Consider the following 26,742-nt stretch of genomic DNA (forward strand, 5'->3'; position numbering starts at 1 on the left):
CCTGTGCTTCTTCCTCCCAGCATAAATCAGGACAATAAGCCAAACCTGTTGTTCTGACCAAGCCACAGAAGTCAAACCTGCTTCTGCTGTTAGCTCTTGTTGACATGGGAACACCTGGACAGATGGGTCAAGGATCCTGACATCACCACACTGGTGTCTGCTCCAGCATGACAACACTAGCATCTTCTCATCACTTCTTAACACTTGTAGACGCTACAGCTTTGTGCAAACACAAATATACTCCATGCCCAGAATCCTACTCCAGTGACAGTTCAAGTGTCCTCGTTTCACTAAGTCCTACCAGTGATATCAAATGGACCTGTATCAAATTTTCATCCCACTTTCTGAGCTCCTGTGGAATATGACATTATCTGCTTTAACAGCACACTGAATTAGCTGCCTGCTTGTCAGTGAATCAGAAAATGAGCAAAACCTTTGTCCTAATAGCTTTATTTAGAAGTCAAACTGATAGGACTCACAGCCATGGGAATCAAAGAACTGTACCTTGGGGAGGAGGCCGTGGTTGTGACAGTTGTCCAAGCTGAGGTCCAGTCTGAGATTTCATTGACACAGGCTGAACTTGTGGAGGCTAGAGGAGAAAAAGCCATTCCAGTTAATACAGAGTCCCCAAAGAGAAGCCCTGAGGTAATACAGGAACTGTAAAGTCATGAAGTGTTCCTTAAATACACACACACACATGCAGCATCTGGCTGGTAAAATCTCATGGGACTGAAATGGAGAGGTGAGTAATAAAGAATATAGAAGTTGTTTGCTCACAGGGAATAACAATGAAGTTACAGTTTAGAATGTTTTTTAAGCAATCAAGAATTACCAAATGTATCTAGCCTGAGGGGGTCTCTTAGTCCCGTCGCCCATTTTGGACAGTTGCCAGCACCAGATGTTCCAAAGGAAGGAGGGATGAACCATGGAAATGACTATGGAGTAATCATCTCTTTACCCTAAGGGATCTCCTCTTGATTGCTAATAAGGAAGGGCCAGCTTTAACCCTGAAACATGAAGCTTATTATCTGCTCTGCAAAATCTTCACAACAGTTCCAGATATTCTGTTTTGTTATTTACAGCCTGATCCTTTGAGTCTTGCTCAGCTCTCAGCCTCACTGTCTTTCCCAATTCTTATCTCTATTGCTTTGTTTTGAGTTTTGAGACTAGTTCTCACAACTTGCCCCTGCTAGACCATTCATTATTTTGCAAACCTTCACTGCCCTCTTTCTCATTCACCTCCTTTCTAATGCCAAGGGACTGAATCCCTTCAGTCCCTCCATGGGAATGTTTCCAAGCCCCTAATTGTTTTCATCACCAAATTCTCTTTCCCAGCTTTGTGATTCCTTCTACAGATGCCAGAGGTGGGTCTGCTTACATTTTTCCAGATGAAGCAATATCTGGGTTCCCTGTATACATTGCTTGTTCATTTCTCCAGCATCCTAATTTCCTGCTTTTTCCCTTGTCAACACAACCACAGGCTGAGCAATGGTTTTCATTAGCCTGTATGCGACAAAGTCTTTCTCAAGGGAATGGCTAGTGCCACTTGAAAGATCTGCAGATTGTTTCTGCTTTCCCTTTCTCTACCCCCAGTTTAACTTGCCATTCAGTCTTCCATATGGAGTTTCATTTGCTGTAGTGGTGACTTAACATACGTAGCTCTGTCAGATGTTCTTCACTGCCATTCCTGGTCCTGACTAACACAAATAATTTGGTGCCATCTGCTCTTTCTTCTCTCTCATTGTTTAGTCTTTTTGACAGATATTTTAATAAACAAATTAAGCAACACAGAACTGCTGCACAAATGGCCAGTCCGAAGTTAACAAAAGTCTGAGTAATCCTATTGCACAAAACTGTTTATGAAAACAGGGGAAGCTGGAGACAAATAGGCTGAATTATTTAAATGGAAAACATAAGGATAAAAGGGTCTTCAAGGCTTCTAAATGGTCAGGAGAATGAGCTAAGTGATTCTGGAAATAAGGAGAGATGTTTCATAATTGGAAACATTGAAATTAGTTTCAACTGACTAACATATATCTGATGAGGCTGTCAGCCCATCTTTGACACTATTTTTGTGGAACTTCCAAATGATGGGGGAGGAAAATCTGGGAATTTTCCATTCATGACTTTGAGTCCTACATAGCTGGGGACACTAAACCTTGCCCTGGTGTTGGTGGAAATTTACTGTCTTAATGCTGTGAGAAGTCCTAATGCCATGAGACATCCTGGTAAGACCAGATGAAGAAAGGGAATTAGGTCTCATATTCACTTTTAGAGCATTTCCCTACAGCCAGTCAAGGCATCTCAGAGGTGGAGGCAAAACAGGCTTTTGAGGCTCAGACACAAAAGGGGGGAGAGCCAGCCTGAGGTTTTCTGCCTTTGGAAGAGAAACCATGAGGGGAAAGGCTGGTGGTGGATCAGAGAGGCAATGAAAGAGCCGCAGCTGTAACCATGAAACCAAGTTTCAAATTGTCAGCATGAAAACAAATTTGTCGTTACCCTGTCCTGGGCTCAACCAACCCAGTTACCAGGATGGCCAGGCTTAGAATCCTTGAAATATCCCTTCTGCTAACTGTTTGCAAGGATTAAAATCTCTCATATCTATGTCTTTATCTGCGGTCAACTTCTAATCCACAATAAATCTTTGCCTTTTAGCCCCTCTACTTTCTTTCTGGAATAGCTCTTGTCTGTTACCTTGCCTAAAGCTTTTTTTTTTTACTAGCTACATTATTTTGACTGATTGCCAGTTCTCTACCACTTTATGAAAGAATTCTCAAAGAAATAAGAGGAAAAGAATCAAAAGGAAATTAATGGGACATTTTTTCTTTGCAAAAAAATAATGTAGATGCTATTAAGCTGTGGTTCTGTTGGTTTATTAGTCTTCTGTGTTACTCTTTAAATAATCATTTCAGAGTATTCATGAGGTCTAGGACTTATCTAAATTTTCCTAAATTACTCTTACAACTTTTAAAACACATATTTTGTATTTGTTGTACACCAATCCTCTGGAGCAATAAATGTTTCTAATGATATTGCCCATTTATTTTGGCAGCTTAGTCACTTCCTAAATTCAGTTCATTGGACATAGCCATCTGGGTCTGGGGGCTTGATAATTTTAAAAAAAATATGAGTCACCACTGATTTAATAACTGTTTTTGCTCTCCCCCCTGTCATTCTGATCAGGAAAACCTCTTAACTAGGTCAAGAAGTTCTTCTCCCTTAACTTTGGATGAGCCATAGAGCCCACCAATTCTTTGGTGGGGTTCCTTTTTCTGTTGAACTGCAAGAGTTTGTTTCATGCTTCCCTCTATCTGCTCTTCAAAATAAATCTCTATCATTTTTACATTTGTTTCTACTACTTGTGTGATACTACATAAAGGTCTTCTTAAATCAGATTCCAAATTTGAAAGATTTTTTGCCCCTGGTTTGTCTTGGATGCCCTATTTCTCACTTATCTCTACAAGTTTATTTGTTACATTCTTGGTTCAGGAGCAGATAAAAAATGTATATATGCATTCTGGAAAATAATGGTCTCTCAGATAGCATCCATATAGGTCTACTTTTAATGCTAAGGAGTTGACTATTTTTCTTTTCTAACTGCTTGTGTCATACCCTTACTTTTTGATATTGCATCTGTCCCTTGGATAAGAAACCTAATGGTATATATAAACTTTCCAAATTTGTACCCACGTGCTTCTTAAGGCAAAGCCAAGCTGTTTTTTCCTCCCTATGAATTTCTGTCCCACTGTGCTATTTGACTTGCTTCTTGATAGCTGTAGTCTCACATTGTTCTGACTTGTTACTTTTTCAATTTTTGTCAAAGCTGTGGACTCAGTTTCATAATTTCTCAGTTTTTCTTGATCCAGAGACTAGTATAGAGAGGTCAAACAAAATATATAGCTATTCTATTCATACCCATAGGATGTCCAAGAATTCTTGTTTCTGTGTATTCAGAACTGTTGTCCTTACATTAAGAATTGCTATTTTTCTTCATTCTGTGGAAGTCTTCATCTTTAGCTCTAGTTCTGCATCTCACTGGCCTCATATTTAATTTTTTCTCTCTGCACATTTCTGTTATAACATTATGTTAGTAATTGTAGTGTGTGCATTTTCTGTGATATTTGTGGCAGCAAGCTCTTTCTCTATAGCAAAACACTCTAGTTAACATGGTTTTGGGTTTGATTTTCTTGGTTGTACATACAGGTAATTGTAAGTTTTATTCCCAATGATGACACGTTTCTTATTTGACTCTTTTTATTTGACATTCTATCCCTCCAAGACCACCAAGACCATTTGTTTTGTCCTTATTTTTGCCCTATTTTAGGTCTGTTGTAATCCGATCCAATCCCGTATCAGTATATTAAGGCCATAGAAAACAGATGCATCTGTCCCTGTTCTCAGTTTCTGCTGATTTCCCTTTTCTCTTAGTTCATACACTCTATATCTTGGCCATTTCAGAGGGCAGTTCTTGATTCCTCTTTGGCCAGAGTGAATACTATCTGTATTACTTCCCCTGCCTCAAAGCAATTTTAGTGCCTATTAAATGTTTACTCCTTCATTTCAGCTAAAACTTGGAGTAACCCCAAATATCCTTCACGTGGGGACCTGGTTTAGCAGGAACAGACTGTCATCTGACAAAGGCAGAGCACCATATAGTGCTTTCTCCCATTTTTTCTATCTCAAGGGGAAATGAAAATTGAACCAGTGCATTGCAGTCAGTTTTATCCCTCAAGATTTTTACTCTCATCTTTTCTATTGTTCAGATTTGTTGTCCTCAAACCTTCATGCTTTGCCAACCCAAGACACCCCTGCTCAACCCAAAACACCCCTGCTACATACTGAAAGAGGCATAGCACATACACCTGGATACACAGGTTATGTTCTGGTGTGTTTCATTTACATAAAACTGCCACTGGGAAATGTGGCACTAAAATTAGAGGCATTTGATACTCAAAATGGATATACATGAGAAGCACTAAGGGGTCAGTTTAAATGCCAAAGTGACAAGGTCTTATTTGAATTCAGCCTTAGTCAAGCCTCCTCCTGATGAAGTGGATAAAGGGCATCACCAAAGAAGAAGGGTTGCAGTAAGTAGTGGAACAAACTGTGGTGGAGACTCCCCCTTTCTGTTCTTGAAAGCACAGATTTGCATCAGGGATGTAAAAACTGGCACAAAACCTATGGTGTTATAAGCAAATGAAGTTGGGCATTAGAAGTACCTCTAAAAATGTCTGTCCTCAATATGAACCCATGAATTTAGCAAGTCAGAATGTCTAGATGCATGGACAAACTATTGGTGTGATGTCACACTTATATGGAAGGATAGTAAGGGCGAGAGATGTGTTTCTTAGGGGCATCCACTTCAAAGAGTGTATGAGACACCTCTTTGGAAGATCAGGAGTCAGTCTGTCCAATACACTCCCATATGGGACTGTTCAGCTTTCTGAGATACCTGACTGCCTGACACCCTTAGTGAGGAGAGAGAGGAAAAAAAGTCCAGGGAAATAACTTGGCCACAAGGTCTCTATTCATTCATACCCAAGGCCTCAGTGGTGATGGTGTAGATCCAGCAGTGATGACAAGTTGAGTCATTTTGGAAACAACCAGGTCAGCTATGAGCTGTCTGTCCTCTTCTACATGCTCCCCAATAAGAGGCATCGAGCTGTCCATCACCTGCCACGGGAAGAAAGAACAACAGTTAGTAAGGAGGTTTCCTGCTGACAGATACCTGTTTCAACTCACCTCTCACATTAACCTGCTTTGTGTCTCCACATCCTTGCCAGTCGCCACTCTCCTCATGCTAAGATATTCTTGACTTTTCCAGGCATGGTATTTCGCTTAGGGTTTTTGGGAAATAGCATGTACTTCCCCCAACTCTCCATCATCCTTTCCTTCACAACTTGGAAGCCAAGCCAAGACTTCTGGTAGCTGAAGGCTTTCTAAAACAACTAAACACAAACTTTCTCCTTCACATGTCCTGAGGAGATGCCTCTGATAGATGAGGTCTCTGGCACTATCCCACAGTATTTGGGAGTAACATTGTAGCTGAAAGGGCCATGGCAGAAGGGAACCAACATGCAGTGAAGCCTGAGGAGATGAGAGCAACAGGAACTGGAGGAAACTAGGAAACATTTGGGGTTAATCAACACAAAGCACTGTACCCTGAGAGGGGAAATAAACACCACAGATGTGTAATTAGTAGGATGTCACTAAAACAGCACCCAGTGCAGGAAAGTAAATTTTTTAGTGGCTTGTTTTCTTGATATTGCTGCGATATAACTGCTTCCCAAGCAAGTTCTACAACTGTGCTGGGGAAAGTGGGGTTCAAGACTGTGGGGATGGGAAAAGAAAAACTGTCAAAGGGTCTTTGAGGTAAGCAATGGCCTGACAACAATAATAATGAAAGCAGAGCAGATCCTCAGCTGTATAGCAGTACTGAACACAATTTTCACCAGTTCATCATAAATCAAGTGCTTTGCAAGCATTAGTTAAATCCCACAGGAAGAACTGTACTGTGATGAAGTTAAGATTCAGCTGGAGTAAATATAACAGTACCAAAATATCAGGGTTGGAACAGTTTATTTTATTTTGCTTTTATTTTTAAAGCAAGCATTAACCCCCCTGGAAATGCAGAGTTAAAGGTTGCATTGCTCAAGAAAGGCACTGACTCACACTCAGATAACAGTCGAAAGTTCACTCCACCCTCAAAAGGCTACAAGAGCCCAGTCTTGGAGGGAAACGGAAAGTTCTGCACCCTCTTCTTTTAAATTTAAAGGAAACTAGCGAGGTGAGTTCACTGAGTTTGCATTCTGCTATTTTCTTGCAGAATAATAGTTTTGATTAATTTCTATAGGTGTCTTTTATGAACACTAACAGAAGCTACCTAGGAAGTTTTAACCAGGTTACACAGGGAGAGTGGTTGATGTTTACACCCATAGCCTACTTGGCTTAGGGGGCAAAAGGAGGAGATTAGAAAATTATTCGGTGGTGTTTGGTTACATACACAATGTGACTTTTCCTTCCACTATACATTTAGCTGTTTTTCTGTTAAGAGGTGAGGTGAGGAATGTGATGTTTCCTAGCCGTGTCAGGGAATGGCCTGGGTCTCACTAGCCAGGGGCCCCCGGGAGCCCTCCAGCAGGTTCCTGCGCAGTTTTCCCTCCTGTCCCGTCCTATCTTAAAGGAAAATCTGGCAATTCCTGCTCCCGTGAGAGAAAAGGGGTCCCCCACCTCCGTGCAAGGCGCCGTGCGAGGGACCCATATGACCACTAGATGATGCCATTCCCCCGCCCAAAGCCGGCGAGCGCTCCCGCTCCCGCCCCGCAGCACTCCCTGGGATACGGCGCTCTGCCCAAAACGCTCCCCGGCCGCATTTCATAGTCACAGAATGGCTCGGAATGGAATGAACCTTTAAATACACCTGCAATGAGGAGAGAATACTTAAAATAGATCAGATTACTCTGAGCCCCATCCAGGCTGACCTTGAATGTTTCTAGGAATGGGGCATCCACCACCCCTCTGAGAAACCTGTGCCAGTGTTTTACCACCCACATTGTAAAAAAAATTCTTCCTTATATCTAATATAAATGTATCCTCTTTTAGTTTAAAATCATTACCATTTGTCCTATTTCAACAGGCCCTAAAAAGTGTCTTTGTCTTTCTTAAGGGCCCTTTTTACATACTGGACAGTGCTATAAGATCTCCCCAGAACCTTCTCTTCTCCGGGCTGAACAACCCCAGCTCTCTTAGCCTGTCTTCAAAGGATGGGTGCTCCAGTCCCCTGATCATCCTCATGGCTGTGCTCTGAATCTGCTCCACCAGGTCTCTTTCTTTACTGTGGCAAGGACCTCAGAGCTGATTTCCCCATCTTAAGAACTATTTCCCCCTATTTCTGTGGCTACAGTGTCTGGAGAGGAAGGGAAGATGGTGCTGCATAAACCAACAACACCAGGGCAAATGAACTGGTCTCACCTGAACTGGTGAAGGTACGACACTATCTGCTGTCCTGCTGTGTAGTCTGGCAGGGGAATGTGAGGTGTGGGAGACAGAAAATAAAGGAGTGAACAATCACATGCACGAGGGAAGGCCTTTGAAAATGGCAGTGATTTCTTTGGGCAAAATGACACAGCTGGTTTCCACTGAACTGAAAAGAATCATATCACCTTGCCTGTGCTCTGGGAAAGGGGAGTTGGTCTGGAACTGGGCGGATAGAAAAGCTAATACTGAAATAAATCAAACAGCTGAGGGGAATACATGAATCACAGACAGACTGCACTCATCTCTTTCTGGGCAATCACAGAACAGATGGGCAAGACAAGAAGATGTTGGCATGTATGGACCTAACCTTTGTAGCTGCCTAAGGTTCAGTGGCTGCTCCTGATGCAGCTGCTGTTGCCTGATAAGGTGCACGAGGGGTGAGTGGAAAGTGGCCAGGCAGAGAAGAGACTCAGGAAAGTACCATCCCAGTTCTCTCCCTGAGCCTATCTGATGCTGAAGCCTGAAGGCTGGGCTTGTTATTCCATGCTCTGATGTACCAGAGTGGAGTGTTAGGTGATATCTAGGGAAGGAGGGAAGGAGGGAAGGAGGGAGGGAGGGAGGGAGGGAAGGAAGGAAGGAAGGAAGGAAGGAAGGAAGGAAGGAAGGAAGGAAGGAAGGAAGGAAGGAAGGAAGGAAGGAAGGAAGGAAGGAAGGAAGGAAGGAAGGAAGGAAGGAAGGAAGGAAGGAAGGAAGGAAGGAAGGAAGGAAGGAAGGAAGGAAGGAAGGAAGGAAGGAAGGAAGGAAGGAAGGAAGGAAGGAAGGAAGGAAGGAAGGAAGGAAGGAAGGAAACTGGTGATTAGACGTATCAAAACAAATGATAAGCAGTGCTGGATGGTGGTTAGGGCTCCTTGCAGGGCAGCAAGGAGCTTGTCTGGTAACACAGCTTAGCTGTATGGTGGGTAGGGCTTAATTTATTCTTTCAGAAGGAAGAATAAATCACATAGACCATTTCACTTATGCTCTACTTGCTTCATATTTTTCAGCATAGCAGGGATGTGGAAATAGGTTAGATTACCAAAAAAAGAGGGAGATTATTAAACCATACATGTTGCTGAGCTCTTTTAAGAATCTGGCTGCCAATACTAGTACAGATTTACACTGTTTTGATGATCTGGCCTTCTGATCAAGTGCTGACTACTTATGTTGAATATTCCCCCAAAGTAATAAAGTTCTTTAAAGTGGAGAAAAAAAAGAATTACCAGCGTTTACTGTTAAATTCATAATCTTTTTTAATATAAGACATGAAAATGGTATGTAAGAGTGCTAATCCTTCAAAGGGCAAAAATGTAACAGATTCTGCTGTTTGCCGTGGGAAAAGAAGGTGAAGTTCAAGTGAGAGCAAATACCATGAGTGCAAGATTACTCTTGTGCTATGTTGATAACTCATCTGTCTTAATATGATTCTGTTTGCAACAAACCCCTGTGATAGATCTCAGTTCGTAGAACTGCCCATCACTACCTCTGTGAATCTTTCCTGAAGAATCACTTTGCACTATGAAAATTAATTACTGCCAGCAATTGCATTGTGCAAATTCCTTATTTGTTCAGCCCACTTAGACATGCTTTCTTGTAAAATGTCACAGCACACTATTCCTTCTTACCAAGAAAATACAACTGCCACACTGTCAAATAACTTTTTCTCCCACTGTCAAAATAAAAAAGCAAAACAAGGAATCAGTTTCAGACCGAGAAAAGTACCCCAGGAAGTTGGCTGGAGGCAATTAATTAATTGTCAACATTTCCATCAGATCTGTATAAAGTAGAAAAGGTGTCTTTTTGGCTTTGTTCTCCTCTTTATATTGCACTACTCTACTCCTTTTCCAAGAATATGCATCAGCCTGGCATGTGAATGCCTGCTCGTTGTTGATACATCAAGCCTGCTCACTCAGGTTCTCCACCGGGATAATTCGGTATGACCCATCTGCAACTATTGTGTTTCTTCTGATTTGTGTCATATTTAAATCCATTGCTGTTTACCTTGGTCTCAGAGATATGAGTATTAGTGCGCATTTCTCTGTGCAAGCTGATGAGAGCTGTTAGTGTATGGATGTGCTTTTCACCCCGTCAGACACACACATGGCAGATGTGAAAACCCAGAGGCATACCCAGATGGAGGCATATAATCTTTAAGCCCTGAATTAGCCATGTGTGCACGTACATAGGCTTATGTGCAAGAGTAGGTGTAGGAATATGAAAACCGCATCTCATGTCTGGCCGCATATGGACACTGTCCAAATGTCCTTACATTTGTCTCAGGCAAGACTGTTTTCTTGCTCTTCCTTTCCCAGTTACATGGACATAGAGATTTAAAAGGGCACAGCAGGGACACAGTCTGCCCTGTGGGATGCTCCTTTAGGTGCTGATGAATTGCATATGGGACCAGACCCATCAGCCTCAGCCCCATCAATTCAGAAAAGACAGAGGCTCAGCAGCATTCGGTTGCTGGCAGCACGCTTATATCACATGGCCTTTGACAGGTCACTGCTCCACTCCCTGGGGAGAGCAGATACATAATGCAGGAATGTGCAGTCACTGGAGGGCTCATGTGGTTCTCATCAGCATCCCAACCCTCAGCGAGTGGGACTGCTCTCCCACACATAGCTTTCTAGTGTGTCAGCACCCCTGCATGAAGCCATAGGCTGGCTCTGCTCATCTTCCTCAGCTGGTCTGTGTTGGTGGAGTTTACAGCAGGTCAGATGCTGTGCCTCCTTTGGTCATTCAGTGACAGAGGCACTTGCTTACTTGCTGGATTTTCTCTCCCCCAGAGCATCTTTTCAGTTTCCATTTTGATTTTCTTGCCAGCTATCTGCTTGGTTAGGATGACCTTAGTGTGCTATTTACCCCAGTCCCATGTCTGCCTTCTGGCCTGGCAAGGAGCACATTGAACTTTAGCTCTCAGAGCCACAGTCTGTCCAGCTCCGAACACAAAGTTTTGTAGTACTCACTGCCCATAGTAACTCTGTGGTATTTTCTCTCGATGGACTGTTATTGTAGTGAATGTTAGCTAGGAAAAGATTATAGAAAATACACCTGTTTTTTTTTTTTAATCAGGTTACTTATGGATTTTTTGCTACACTTCACCATTTATTTTCCTCTTTCAGATTAGATGCAGCTAGGATTTTTGTTAGGAGATTCCATTTAAAGTGATTGCAGAGAGACAGGTTCATTTAGAGAGAAACAGATTTTTAATCAACTGAATCTGCTGCCGAATCTCTGTATGTGTAACAAGGGGAGGTTAACATGCCTAATATTATAACATCATCTAGCACTTGTATTCAGATTGGGCTGTATATGACCGTGTCTGTTTATGATGCTGTTGATCCCTACTGGCAGCTGTGAGAGATGCACTGGTTTTCCAAGTGCTAAGTCTGGGAAGATGGAACTTGGGTACCAGTGCACTGAGATGCATCCAAGTTTGGATGCTGCCAGCAACAGTTTCAGACTCTTATGTGCTTGATAGGAAGGCAGCTTCACATCTGTACCCAGCTGGATAAGGTTCTGCTCTGTGGGGATTTATCAGCAGGAAAGCTGGGATGACCAAGCACTCTGTGGCTCTCCATTTTCTTTCACAGCCCAAGTGAGAAATGAAGACACTTCAACCCTGACACCTTGTTGTATATCTGCCAGTCTGAATGGGACTCTAAATCAGTTTCTTACATATCAGTGGGCCATGGCTTGAGGATACAGGTCAGGACAGAGGAGCAGAGACTGCAGGGCAGTGTAAGGCTAAGTGGATGCATGTAAACTCCGAGGCAGCATGTTTGCAGATACACTTCCCAAAGGAGACTTGCACTCAGGCTCCCCATGCTCTCACCTCAATGATATAGTCTTTTCCGTCTTTGCTGTGGACAGCTTTGACAGCGCAGATGTCAAGACCTCCAAACATTTCTGCGCAGGCATCTGCCCAGAGTCTGTACCTGCAGAGAGCACAAAATGTAGCCTAGGATTAGCTGTTGTCGGGTAGTCCATCGAATACTGCCACCCTCACCCGCTGCCCATAGCAACACAAAGAGATTTGGGAGCCCTTATTACAAGGCATCCTTCTTACACTTTGCTGGGTCATTGCCTCCCTCTTTTGTGCAGGAGGTGGAGCAAAAAAAGAATCTTGCCTAAAATTTCCTTTCATTTTAGATTGATTTAATCCTACCCTTAAAGCCACCTTAAAGCATTTCTTTCCCTCTTTAGTATTTACATCAGATCTCCAGTTAGTTGTCTTTCAGCCAAGCTGTAAATATTTAGCTCATTTCATCTCCCAGTAGTGTTGGCCCCTCAGCGTTTGTATTGGCTTTGCCTGAAAGCCCTCCATTATGCAGGCAACTTTCTCCTGATAAGAAGTCCTGTGCATTGGGACTGAAATAGGATTGGAAAGTGAGTGTCAAATTTAGTGAGTAGCCATCCCCTCCCTGATCTGTAACCCAGTGGTTCCTACATTTTACAATTTATTTTCAATTTCCTCCTTTTACAGTCTCCTGCCTCTTTTCTATCCCCTGGGTGCTTCTCCTGGTCAGGTGATCTCATCACATGGACCAGGCACTCTTTTGTTAGAGGGAAAGCTGGGGGCTGCAGCCCTTTTCTCTAGACATCCCAGGATGCGAAAGTGAGCTGATGCCCCCTTAGTTATCCTGGTGTCAGAAGGGGAGAGAGAATGAGAAGAGACATATTACAGGGGGACTGTATCCCCCCAGTGTGGAAATAAGGAGGGAATGAGGCAGCCTGGTTTTATTTCTTGTGCAGCTGTGCCGCAGTCCTGGCCATTTAAATAAAAATAATAATCTCAGAACAGCAGATCTGTAAGCAGGACTATGACAAAATGCAGGGAGGAGAGGGAAGGCCACAGTCTCATGAAAACACTGACATTTTGCAGACCCTACAGGAACTGAGGAAAGAGCTGTTCTGGCCAAAGAACAAGTTTATGTTCTTAAAGCCAGCCAGAGTCCCCATAGCTTGACAATATAATGATCAACTTGTGTGAACACAATGTCTCTGGGAAGAACAATATTATGACTTACAGGACTACCAGTGCTCTTTTATCCCTAATGAGGAGACCAAGTACCTTTACCCCAGACCTCCAAGGAAGAGAGGGTCTGAGGAGGAGTCAGTTGCATAAGGAGGAGAACTATGAACTCTGTGAGCCAGGCAGAAGGCACAGTGAGCCCCTTGAATGCACTGCTGTGCTCTGCATCCAGGGCACATTGTGGGAACCACCTCTGTTCCTGAGGGATGTCTCTGGGTGTCTGGGTTCAGCAGCCAGGTTTAGGGAATTGTTGCTCATGCCAGAGACTCTGATAGCTGCATAGTCTTTAATGTTTGCTGGCCATAGGTGAGCACTGAGAAGCATCAGGGCTGCTGGGTTGTAACAGCAGTTACGGAGAAGAAGAAAAGCCTATTTACGTACATGCACAAGTGGTTGAATTTTCAGAGGATTTACTGCCATTTTTGTATTACCTGAACATGTAGATTAATTGGGCTACTGTTCAGTACAGTAGGTACTTCAGATTGCTCCTATCAGAGCATTTCAGCACACTCCTGCCTTGTTGCATGCACTGATAACTCACAGATTTCAACAGGATTTGTTATATTTATGGCTGGATAAGGCTAGAGTGGTGAATTGTGGTACTACATCTATAAAATGAAACTTCAAAATTCAGTGTGACAGGTTGGCAGGAATCTAGATTTTAGTTTTACAACACTGCAATAAGGTACCCTTCATCTCTCTAGCTTCAACTGTGTTACAAACAAACAGGATGCATCATAATGTCCAGCTCCCATAGTACTATGATGGTCTTGCAGAGTCACCTTCAGCATCTGGTTTGCAGCTTGGCTGTTTCACAGAACTAGAGGTGGCAGAAGGCATAATCACCTGCACAACTCTCATACCTCAAAGAGGAGACATTTCTTTAATCTGATCTGAAATAGTACAGAGATTCCCATCTCCTTCAGACAATCAATTTCTGTGGCATGCTATCGTTACTGTTAGAAAATACAGGAAATGTTTAAAGGAACCCTTTCTGCTGTAAATTAAGCCCATTATTTCTTACAGTATTGTACTTGTAACATCAGTGGTGAGAAATGCCTCTTAGTAGCCTTTCATATATTTAAAGAGATTGTGCTCTTTCAGATTTTTCATCTTTCAGATGAAGTGGTGTTCAGCTTGTAGCCACTTCTTCCAGCTGTGAGGCAGCCAAAGAAGGAAAGTGAACCTCTGCACTGCAGACATGGATTCATTATGCATGAGTCTACAACTCTACTGGAAAAATATCAATGGCCTGCTAAGTGAAAAAGGTGGAAAACTACACAAGCGATTGTTGCATGTTTTTCTCATTGGTTCATTATGTTTTCTCTAAATGGTCCTTTTATTGTTTTTTGGACTCTCTCCAGCTCCTTGCTATTTTTCTTCAAATTTGGTGGCCAAACCCAGGCAGAGTCAGAATTAGCCATGATCATGACAAATTGGAGGCATAATCTGAAAAAATCTTAGATTCTCTAGAGATGAATGCCTACATTTAATATATGGAGTCTGTAAATATGTGAATAATCTACTTAACTAGGATGGAGAACTAGTGATTTGATAGCAGTTCTGCAGAGTATGGTCTGGGAATTACAGCAAGGCATATTATCATGAGTCCATGGTGTTATACAGTTGCAGTGCTAGCAACGACCACAGTGATTTGAAGGTATGGAAGTACCATCTGAAAATTTGAGTCTGTAAGATGCATGAGGGAATTCCTTCTGCTCTGTTCAGCGGTAAGAAGACCTTAGGTAAAGCAGTGTCCACTTTTGGGAGACTGAAGCAAAAAAGTGCTTTCAGTACTTCAGGTGACAGTATTTTTCCTCTGTTAAGCAGAGGAGAAACACTTTTCTGTCTGCCTCTCATTAGTAATGCACTTAGAATAACTTCTTGTTACTTCTTGTTTTGTGCTTTGACCTTTCTGATTTTATCCCTACATGTTTGTGCTGGTGTGCTTGACCTCTGCGTGCTGGTCTTGTTTCCTGTGGCTACATTTACTAAAGACCTAATGATTTAGCAATGTTGGTTTCTAGCTGTACTTTCAGTCTGTTCTTCAAAATAGGACAGTTTGCCTTTGTGTCTTTAGTAGTTTTTAAGGAAACACTTAGCCTTTTAAACTCCTTTATCCAGCCTCCCAGGAGACCTCACTTACCAGTTCTCTCAACCAAAGCATGAAATATAATTCCTCCCTTCTAAACCAAGAACAGCTAATACTGTCTTGAAACCCTCTTCCTTACCTCTCTGTCATTGCAATCTGTTCTAGCATTGCAGAACCTGTGTTTGCCTTCCAGTTTCCAGAGATGGACGTCCTCCTAGGAAAACAAACCAAAAACATAACCTGAACAGGAAAATAGACTCCTGTCCTGTCCCCCTGCATACTGTAGTCCTCATTCTTGACTCTCTGCTTGTACAGGAGGGGATGAGGTGAGGTTCTTCCTCCCAGAAGCCTTTCCAAATCCTTCCTGAACAACACTCCATACAGGATATGTTGTTCAGATTCATGAAAATCTGAATGAGGAGTTAGACAGAGAAACCTCCAAGGAATCCTGAGCACACATCGGGCTCTGTGAGTACTTTCTTTATACATCAGACACAGGGGAGCTGAAATGTGTGTAGAAGATCTCTGGGATAATCACCCTTGTGTTCTGCAATGGGTAGCATCCTCTGTTCATGGAAGACCAACTCTTCAGGCAAATACTTGCCTGAGCAGCTTCACAAATGTCAGCTCTAACATTCTGTGTCTACCTAAAGTTGATTTAAATTGTACTTCTGGATCACCCTAAATTTGATTTCAAGTTTACTGATGTCATAGAATATATGATCATACTGTCTTTTCACTGACTTTTCTATGACCTGTTCGTGGCTCCCTGTATTTGAACTTAGAGAATTTCTACTTAGAAAATTGCTGAAGTTTCGTTAGCTGCAAGTAGTAGTTAATTTCCAAAAAAGTTACAGTTTCTGGTAAATCCTGGGTTTCACCATCATGCACAGGGGTGAAAATTTTCATTTTCTTGACTGGAGACCCAAGGCATACCTTGAACAGCCTGCTATGATATGGCTCAGATAACCCTTCCATAGTGTACAAGCTAGGACAAGTCAATGAGCTGACAGGATACATCCAGGGAGCATCTCTGTGCTGAAGATTTAGATAGAGATTTATGAAGGAAGTATGAGGTGTGATCTGATATTTCAGTGTGAGGCTGTGGGAGTCCTCACTTCCAGTTCTCTCATCTTTTCAATGTGATGCACAAAAGAAACTGAATTGGCAAAACAATGTTCAGCAGTGGGAATACTGATGTCCTCCTAGACTATAAACTTGAATCATTATAGTCAACTAAGTAAGAGTCCCCTTTACTCTCGGTTGCTTTTTCCATTTCTCTTTTAAAGTGGTATGTATAGCTGCTGTGGAATCTAAATTGTGTTTTCAACCATATTTAAAGAAGGGGAGGGTGATATGGGATTCTTAGGATTGTGTTTTTCAGCCCTGCAATGGGAAGAGCCACTCTTTTCTAACATTTATTCTTAACAGAAAATTGCCCTGCAGTGGCAAATGGCATCCAGAATCTCACTAGTGGTGATGGCAACTCCCAGAGTCTGATTAGCAACTTGATAATTTGACATTGGTGTTTAGAAAATGTACCTGGCATACCAAATGTAAGCAGCTGTGTTGTCCCTAAGAAAATGAAACCATAGCTAGAAAGTTTTACAAGGAAATTTGACACAGAAAAGCTTCCAAATTAAGAATTCTGCTATAGCCATTTGACTTATTTGTTTGACTTGTTTATGCCTACTGATCCCTAGCCAATACTGGGCATAAGACATAAAATATATCTCTGCCGTATTCCTAACTTTCCTGTTAGGGAATTTTGCTGTTTTGAAACTGAAAAGTTTTATTTGAAGCCCACTGGATCGGACACCAAATTCCTACACCACAGCCTCTGGCAGGATCACTCCCTTCCAAGCATGTCTGAGCAGTTCAGGTGTGCCCCCAGAATATTCTAAGTTGGAAAGGACCCACAGGGACCATTGAGTACAATTCCTTGCCCTGCACAGGACCATCCCCAACAGTCACAACTTGTGCCGGAGAGCATTATCCAAATGCTTCTTGAACTCTGTCAGGCCTGGTGCTGTGACCACTTTTCTGGGAGAGCCTGTTCCAGTGCCCAAACACCTTCTAGATGAAGAATCTCTTTCTAATATCCAACCTAAACCTCCCTGACACAACTTTGGGCCATTCCCTTGGGTCCTGTCACTTGTCACCACAGAGAAGAGATCAGTGCCTGCCCCTCCTCTTCCCCTTATGAGGAAATTGTAGTGAGGTCTCCCCTCAGTCTCCTCCAAGCTGAACAGACCAAGTGACCTCAGCTGTCCCTCATACAGCTTCTTTTCTATTTCTATTTTTGTATTGTGTGAAGTGAAAAAGGAGATTGAATAAAAAAGTCTTTCCCTAAGAATGTGCTGCCTCAAACCTCATTTCTCTCAGGGACTGAAAGTCAAAGTACTTCCAACTATCCTAAACATCAGGGGGCCACACAGAGAGAAGTATCTTCAAGGAAAGGACTTTAGGCTTTTAGAATATCTGTTGATCAAACAGATTTGTGACCAAGACACCTTCAGCATTGTTTAGGATAAGTGGATAAACTAGCAGATCAAGAGCTGTTGGTGTCCCTTACTCACCATCTCTAACCTGGGCCATTTCAGTCTAAAAAATAGCTCTAATTTAGACACAGTCAATGTGGTATCTCCTGCAGAGCACGTTGAACTGCTTTGGAGGTGGCAAGGTCAGAAGTCAAAGTCATCACAAAACTAGAAGGGAAGGGTGTTATCCTTTTATTAAGAGCTGATGGCAAGAATATCCCATGCCTGAAAGTCAGCAGCTGCTCGCTTAATTCAGTGAACAATATTTCACGAGTCTTAACTGGAAATGATGGCGCTGTTTGTCCCCAGTTGGGTGACAGTGGAAGCATAACTTGTACCCCAATTTCCCCCGCAGTGTGAGCCATCTTCATGTTTTGTCTTCACCCATATTACAATGGCAGTCAAATACATTTGGTAGAATTTTAGACATGTATCACATGCTGCTTATCTGCTGTTTTGAGACTGGCCCAAGGTATGGGCTAAGTAGGTGTTTGTTAGCAGTGTAGATCTGGAGTCACTGCACTGAAGTCAGTGGGAAACTGAACTGAAGTCTTGGGTCATGGGCTGGAAGGAAGTGCATCAAACATCTGGGGCAGGGAGGAATGCATGAGTCACCCTGCAGCATCCTCCCTCTGGCAGATGTTTGGTGCAAAAGTAAACATATTCTGGAGAATTTCAGTACAATTTTTCTCAGGGAAAAAAGGGGCTTTTAAAGTCTGTATGTGTGGGTGAAGGTATAAAAATACTGGATAGATTCCATGGCTCACAGATCAAAGCAAGTAACTTAGTATGACGATACTGCAGATGCTGGAATTGCCTTTAAGGCTGAGATTTGCTAGCATGACTAATGGTTTTGAGTCTTCTGTTTGGGAGACCAGTGAGAACTCTGGTATTTTGGGTGCTTTCACCTCTGTCCTTGGACATAGTAGGGAACTTATTTATACCATAGAAGCAACCTTCTATTTTGTCTGATGCTGGGACACAAGGAACAGTCCCTGATGGGACTGATTGTACCCTTCTCCTAGGCTCACATCCTTAAATGGCTCTCTCAGTATAGGTCAGCCTTCTGGGTTAACATGTCACTGGGTGAATTTTGCTGTTTGCTTTCTTTTCTAATAACCTTCATTTCTCATTAAGGTGTTTTCAGTTCATGACTTTTTTCATATGAAAACATTTTTCCTTTAGCAAACAATTGTTTGCACAGCTATACTCCCAAGTGGGATTAGCTCTTAGTGTGACTGCTTTCTTTGCTCAGTCATCTGGTATTATTTCGATCCCTGTACGGATGAGTGCATGGTGAGTGAATAATAAGTGAGGAGAGAATACGGTCAGGCTAACTGGGCCTTTGTTTCAGTTAGAGGCAGTTGGGGAGCAGACTCTGGAGCCAAGGCTGGGTGTGTTGGCAGGAACAGGGAATTTTAATTGACACCTTAAACCTTCTTTCCTTTGGCCAGTTTGAGGCAGACTCCCTGAGATGTTAATGTAATATTAGGCAACAGTGCTGTTGTTGACCTGATAAGATTAAAAATAAATTTTCTCTCATTGAGATCACATGAAGTAGGAAAGTGTCCCACAAGTCCTTCCCATGAAGAATGTGACTCAGTTATTATCTAGTTTTCTTAAATACCTCTGTGCTAAGAATCCAACAGAGAATTTTAGGCAGTTATAGCTGAAAAGTATGTGATTGTGTACATTTGATTATCTTGTTTAACTACATTTCGGCAGAACTATGGCCTGGAGGTTTGTAAACATGGACCCAAAACTCACAGTGTTGTGGGCAATAGGTAACATAGGCAATTTATCTGGTGACCTGAAGAATGTATTGCTGGAGATGACTACTTGTCCAGAATTTTGTGGCTGGATAAGGAGCTTCTGGAGAATCTGTGCTATGTGACTTTTCTGATCTACTGGTTTACAGTAAGAAGAAACAGGTGTCTTCCTGACTCATGTGGTTACATCTTTAATTGAGCTTGGTGACTACTGAAGATTTGCTGAATGCTTGTTAATACTTCCAAACATACTGGCACTGAGGATTGCCTTCATGACACATCCCTCTCTATCCCACAGGGCAGGGAGGAGCTTTGGGGTACCCGCAGAAATGTCTCACCTCCTTTCCCTTCTTTGCATGCTTCAAGGAGCCCACATACAAAACACCCACATAAACCCCACATGCTGGCCCAGCTGAGGCTGTTCCTACTGGTGCTGTGAGCTCTGTGGGTCCTCACGTGGTTGTGGTACTGTCATCTCCAGCTGGGGAAAGGCTGAAGGATGGGGTGTTGCTATGGGCTAGGCATTGTAGGACTCCATGAGTTGCAGCTGGCTCAATCTTTTTTATTTCCCACCCCTCCCACTCTGCCCCATTGTTCTAGAGGGTACTTGGAGCTGGAGAATTTTGCTGGGAAAGATGAGCCCTTCAACAACAGGATGGAGAGGTGATGGCAGAGCACAGTTGTTACAGTGGGAACTAACTGAATTGTAGAAACAGATAAACAGAGATTTACATTCCAGAAACATTGAGCTGATGGTGAGTAATGGAGAGGTGATGGCAGAGGACAGTCATTATAGTGGGAACTCAGTGACTCTTAGAAACAGGTAGATAGAGATTTGGATTTCAGAAACAATGAGCTGATGGTGAGTAACGGAGAGGATGATAGGCGGTTGAGGGATTTGGGTTCAGAGATGGGAAGAGAACAGCAGGGCTATTCTTCAAGAAAATTATGTCATCACCCTACTCCTGCCCAGAGCAGACACCAACTCAGTCACATCCATGGCACTGCCTCCTCCCCGTCTCCCTCTGGGATAGCCACACACTCACATGTAAGCCTTGTAGTTGTTGCCAATTTTCTGGATTCGGATGTCATACTTGGAGTCAATGAATGGCTCGGTGGTGGCATAGGTTTTTGCCATGGCCACTATGCTGGCCATGTCCCGGAAGTCATGCTGGTTCTCAACTTTGACCTTGATTATCAAAATCCAGTGAAAAAGAGAAAAGAGCAAAAAGAACAGGAATACTTTGTGAGCACAAGTCATCTCTGTACCTGAATATCACAATGTCAGTTAAACCCCTCACAGGCAGAACTGAGGACAGAGCAGGGACTCTGTGATTTAAAGAGAGAAGTTTCCCAGACCAACCAAACCCAGAGCAAATCAATCCCATTCTCCTTCCTCATGTGCCAGCCCTGGTAAACCTGGCACCAGGGATGCAGCTAGACCTTTGCCCAAATCTAATGAGCATTGCTTTTATGATGCTTTAGAAAAATATTTGATCTTTTAAGGGACATTACTTCATTCAAACATTGGACCTGCTTTTTCCCACGCTGGGGTGGATAAAAACAGAGTACTTTTAGTGGTCAGGAAATAAAAATCAATGCCAGGAAGTCATCATGAGAGCTGGTTGGCTGCCATCTCTAGGTATCAGTTCCCTGGTGCATCACACTACCCTCCTCCAGGCTTTCTCTGACAAGTGGTGCAGATCTGCTGACTGGTCACAAGCTCTGAAGGACAAGGGTGTCTCAGGGAGAGCTCGTGATTCCTGAGGAGATTTGTGTGAATATGAGGCCATGAGCATGTGTGTGGGACAGCTGGTTGTGTGTTAGACTTGATTTGCACTTGGAAATGAGAGGACAGTGACCTACGAGCTGGTGCTTTTCTGAAAAGATGGCTTTTCACAGATCTGTATTTGGTTGTCTGAAGTGCTCTGTATCTTACCCAAAAAATTAGAAAAAGAAAAAAAGGAAGGAAGAAGGACCAAAACAGTAGAAGTTCTAATGATATGATCAAATATATACAAAAGTTCATTGACTTGAGAAAGCAAAACTGAACAAGAAGGTAACATGAACATAAGTGGACAACTTCACTCATACCTTTAACCCTGGACTTTAGTGTATTGGCAAAAGCTTATTTAGTGCATCAACCTGTACAAGTCTTGCTGCTTAGGGCTGGACAGATGCAGGAAGGATGAATTAATTTGTGGAAAAAAGACCAAAACTGTACAAAAAGGGTGAGCAACTGAGTGGCCTTCTTTATGTTATTACCCACACTTTGCATTTTGGTAATGCTTCGAGAGGACAGCTGGAGATTGCAACCCTGCTTTGCTAAGTGTCCACTCACTCATGACAATTCATCACTTTCTGCCCCAGAAGAGTTTCCCAGTTGCATTAGTGTGTGTTAGGGGAGGGTGATGCCAGACCCTGTGAAGCCAGCTGAAGGAAACTCGTGCAGTGGTATTTGGTGTTTCTTCGCAAAGAACAAACAAGGGGTTTTACATATCTTCCTTCAACCATGAGAGGGCAGGAGCCATCTTCACTAGAGAATGAGAACAAACCTATTGCTAACCTGTTTTACTCTGTTTAGACAGTTTTGTGTGTATGCCAGCTTACACATAGGCCAAAGATTCAGCCACATACTGGTAAAGAAAAGCTCTTAAAAGCTGAACAGTTGTGGGGAAGGTGAAAAGTGCAACTAGTTTGACCCATGACCATTTCTAGATGCATGAATAAGAAAGAAGTCCTAGTCTTTGCTTCTCCTTTTGCTAATAACCAAGTACCCCTAGTCCTCCTCCCTCTTGCTGTGGTGAGACCCATGCTCTCACTATTCAGGAACCACCAAGGAATGGAGCAGAGGAAGATGACAGTGGGATGGGAGGGTATCAAAAGAAAAACAAAGAAATAGCAAACACAAAGGGATATATAAAGGCAAGCATTACAAGCCATTTGGGAGCAGCCTTGCTCTAGGAAGTGTTTCCTTCTCTATCCAAGTGGGGATGTTCGTGGGGGAGCAGGGAAGGGTGAAGTGGTAGGAATGCCCCAGAGGCAGCAGGAAGAACCGAGAGGGAACCCACAGCCTGGGTTTGCAAAATACCAGGGGGAACAATGAGCGCTGTGTTTGAGCTGGGTATTTTTGTAGCATAGATAAGAAGTGCCCTTGGCTGAATGACATCAAGCAAGAGAGTCCCACCCAGATGAGATGATTGCAGGAGGGACTGCATGGGCAGGAGGCACTGACACAGTGTTACAACATAGTCTCCCAGACCCTCTTGGCAGTGAGAAAATGCAAAAGCCATTATATAATGACCTACTTGGAACAAAGATATTTGTGGGACCCAAAACAAAGTGCTGCGCTTGTGCAACAGATGTCTTTGGGCCCAAACTGAAATGTTTGCATCATCAGCCCAGGAACATTTGTCCCAGAGGCAGAGGAAGGGATGCAACTTCCCTCTCTGGATTGGAATTAGACCATGTTGTGATTGCTAGAAAGGAGCTTGTCTTGTATTTCCTCAAAAATACAGAGTGCCATAGAAAGGAGGGGTCCATTTCTTCCTCTTCTCCATCACCCCTTCCCTATGGGGAGAGAGGGAAAGTGGTTTCTTCAATGGGCCTGAGGATTTTTGCCTGGGTTAACAAAGGGATGGGGACTCACCAAGGACACAAAGTAAGAAATGAAAAACAAAGATTACTCCTACAGTGCTGAACCACTGCGTAGTCCTCAGGAAACAGCTCTGACATCTTTCCTGGCCTGTGCCGGAGTACTTCCCATGGACTTTTCAGAGAAAGAACTTCACAGAGGCGCCCTTTTAGGAGATACAGCCTTATTTCCCACCAGGCATCAAAATAATCACCACACCAAAGCTGAAATCTGAGCCACCATTTGTTAATTGTTAGAGCCAGCCAAATTTGACAAAATAACAGCCGTGTCCTGGGTTAACACTGGTTCAGTCCAGGGTACAGCTATTACTTCATAAACAGGAAGAACTCAAGTTACAGTCAAATTAGATTTATTTTCCTGCCTTATCTATCTACCCCACCATTTTATTAACTTTCTACTTTTAAATTTAATATAATTCATTTCCTCCTGCCTTGTAACCATTTTAGATGTCAATAAAATATCCATTCCACTAAAAGGAGAGTAAACCCCAGACCTAACCAAAGCCTGTGTGGACACAGAGTGACACCAGAGGGCATTATTTAAGAAGAGGCTATTAAAAATCATTCCAGAGCAAAGTTATCAATTTACCTAATGAGAGACTAACTTGTCTTCTAAAATGGCAGATTTACCAATACATGAAACTGATAAAAGAAGTTGGAAAGAGATCAACAGCATAAAAGAAGTTGGAAATAGATCAACAGGAAGCCATCTCTCTCCCCCTCTCTCTCTCTCTCTCACTCTTTTACTTTACAATCTTCTTAGGATAAATGCTATATCCCATTAGTTGCACAGAGAAGTGCAAACATCAAGTGCAAACACAGCCCCTGCCCTGGCAGCCTGTTTGCTTAGCTGTGCAGGCTGTTTGAGCAGCGATAGACTTATTCTGGAGCCATAAGTTGCTGTTTGCTGTAGCATTTTAGTGACCTGTTGTGAAGAGTTTGGGCCAGTGTATTGATAAATGCCTTTTCTAAGTAAGAAGTCTCCTTAGGATAGTTCCTGCTTCCCTCTGGCTCACTTTAACCCAGGCACTGGCCATACCCTAGCATGCTCCCTGTTGCTGCGTTGGAAAAGGGACTCTGGCTGGATCACAGATATGACTGTCCCTTTGCCCTGTGGTAGCATCTCAGAGGCTGATACTACATGACCTGCTGCTAGTGTCTGTTCCCATCCTCAGCCTGCCCAAGATGCACTGACCTTTCTGCCCTTGGCTGGAGAGAAGTCCAAGTGTAAGATCAGGAGCAAATATTCTGCCCCATCCCTGCTGCAAACCTTTTTTTGAGGCCTTTCTGCAAGGCAAGATTTTGTTTGCAGTAAAAACCCACTGTGGATATTTTCTGGGCAGTCTGAACTACACCTGAAGTCCACATGAGGACAGATTCCTTCAGGGAGGGATCTGGGTAGAAACTTCTGTTTCCTCTGTCTCATGAACCATGTCTCATGAACTGCATCCTGTTCATCCCAGATGTTCCCAGACACCAGACTCACAGGGCTATGGCACTCCTCTCTCATCTTTAGCCTAGGCATTGCAAGGTATTGCTCCACAGTTTTGCTTTTATTAGTTTAGTGGGCATGTGAAAAAAAATGGTCAGTCAGCCAAAGTGCCATCATTATCTTGGGTTAGGGCTGCCCTAGCCTTGCCTCTTTGAGCATCATCCAGTGTTAACTCTGCCTTACAGGTTAAACACACACCACTTTGCAGATGACTTGCAGAAGCACTTTCTGTGTCCAAACTGAGGTTAGAGGCAGGTTCAGCTGGAAGGTAAGTGTCCAAGGCTGAGCCAGGGCTGGGCTTGGCAATATGGTGTTTAACTGAGCCTTGGCTGACTTGTGAAAATGCACAGTTGGAATGTTTTCCACCATAAAAACAGGTGCAGCCACACAAAGCTTGTGATTTTTTGTCATCTTGACTTACTCTCAGCCTTTCTCTATGGACCTTACCATTTCGAGACAGTGGCTCTTCAGGAATGGTTCTGTATAGAGGATTTTCTGAGTCTCTCCTTTACCCCAAATTATACTCCCCTTCTCAGAAAATACCCAATCCAATGGACACACAATCATTTTAAGCCTAACTTTGACCCATCTCAAAATTATAAAGATACAATGGAGTCTTCATTTCCTTATCATCCTCAGACTGAAATTCCCCAGATGCTGTGTTTAATGCCTGAAACCTTTCTAATGAAGAGGCCAGATCTTGGCAGCTGTGGTCCCTGGTGCCCTGGATCAGTGACCATTTTCTGTGTCCAGCAAAATCTTTCAGACTGATGTGCAAGAAATGGAGACGTTTTTGGTATTTTCAAGACAGTTGGAACCTCCTCAATCATGAGTCAGTGGGAATGCAGTGATTGGGCTGCTCTGTTGTGAATGAATGTTACATATCAAGTCATTATTTGTTCTCTGTAAAAGAAAATATTTGTTCCCTGACAAACCAAGGCAGCCCTTTCCCCTTGCTTTCCTCTTTAGCACACTGGATTTTCAAAGCTCTCACTTTTGGAACATTCTATTTCCAGTCCCGAGAGAGACAAGGTGATGAGCTGTCCTTCCTGATAAAAACCTTGCAGTATTTTTACTTACAGAGTGGCTCTGTTTAGTTTGTGCTATATTTACACCAGGGAAAAAAAAAGCAGAGAAGTCTTTCCCATCCAGTAAGAGAGAAAATAACTCTGACCATATTATTATGAACAACAAGTTTTCCTTCTACAATATAATAAATTCATCTGAGACAGGATTTGTACAGGGAAGGTATTTTCATAATTATGGGGCAGGAGGGGACAGGAGGTGACTCTTAAACTGACTTAAATAGATACATCTAAAAATAAACAGGTCCAGTAAAAAAAAAGTATTTAGTAAATTAATATAAATATATATAAAGTCACATGAAAAGATACTGTTTTTCCTCTCTTTGCAGGTCTGGCAGTTGTTTCCTTCTCATGATCTGATCAGGAAGAAGTGAAGAGGCTCTTTGAGTGAATTTGCTGTGCTGGGCTCTGTTCCTAGGGCACTTTAGGGTCATGTTAGCACACAAATGGCAGATACTAACACACTCAGAGCTTTATTCTTTTCCATGGGCTCTGGCATGAAGAGGTCTGGAGTCAGGAAGAAGCCTTATTCCTTTCTCACTGCAGTGCTCAGCCTATTCAGTAGAGACCCCCAACCACTTCTGGGGTTATAGGCTCAAATGGCACAATGCTTGAAATGCCTTGACCTCTGAGAAACAGCTGGGTAAACAACAGTTCTGTTCTGCACAAGGAAGGGCATCTCCTCTCAGTGTCCATCCATGGTTTCACTGGAAGATTCCTTGAGTCTGCTGATCCCATGAGTCTGGGCATCTGAAGTACAACATAAGAAAGGTCCTTCTCCTTCATATTTTATTTGTATCGATACTGCATAGGACCAGCAGCACAGAGAGCACTTGTTATGATCTTCCAGAGCCACTGAAATATGAAGTGACTCCAAATTTTGGAAGGAGGATAACGATGCTCATGGGAGGGGCTAAGGGGCATATGTTCTGTTTTTAGATTAGAAAATTGCCTGTCTCTGGGTGAAGGCTATTACTGGTGTCTCTGTTCAAGTCAATAGAGAGGCTGTTGTTTCTGCATTTCTCATTGGAAATTTCAAAAGATGTCTTTTACTGCAAA

The 26,742-nt window shown here is 42.9% G+C and overlaps 1 protein-coding gene and 1 long non-coding RNA gene across 2 annotated transcripts in view; one reads left to right on the forward strand and one right to left on the reverse strand.

Moving 5' to 3' along the window:
* SYN3 (synapsin III) overlaps positions 1-26,742 on the reverse strand; it is a 200,743-nt gene that overhangs the window by 8,262 nt on the left and 165,739 nt on the right. The window contains exons 8-12 of the mRNA XM_071551663.1: positions 20,499-20,641; positions 15,283-15,357; positions 11,852-11,954; positions 5,539-5,673; positions 505-589 (exon numbers count right to left, since the gene is read on the reverse strand). Of these exons, the coding sequence (XP_071407764.1) occupies positions 505-589; positions 5,539-5,673; positions 11,852-11,954; positions 15,283-15,357; positions 20,499-20,641 (541 nt within the window). The remainder of the gene's footprint in view (positions 1-504; positions 590-5,538; positions 5,674-11,851; positions 11,955-15,282; positions 15,358-20,498; positions 20,642-26,742) is intronic.
* LOC139670228 (uncharacterized) lies at positions 6,714-24,932 on the forward strand. Its single transcript, XR_011697438.1, has 3 exons — positions 6,714-6,787; positions 7,667-7,985; positions 24,784-24,932. It is a non-coding gene; the product is annotated as an uncharacterized lncRNA (long non-coding RNA).

This window comes from Pithys albifrons, chromosome 3, assembly GCF_047495875.1.
Source record: "Pithys albifrons albifrons isolate INPA30051 chromosome 3, PitAlb_v1, whole genome shotgun sequence".
NCBI classification, from domain to species: domain Eukaryota; kingdom Metazoa; phylum Chordata; class Aves; order Passeriformes; family Thamnophilidae; genus Pithys; species Pithys albifrons.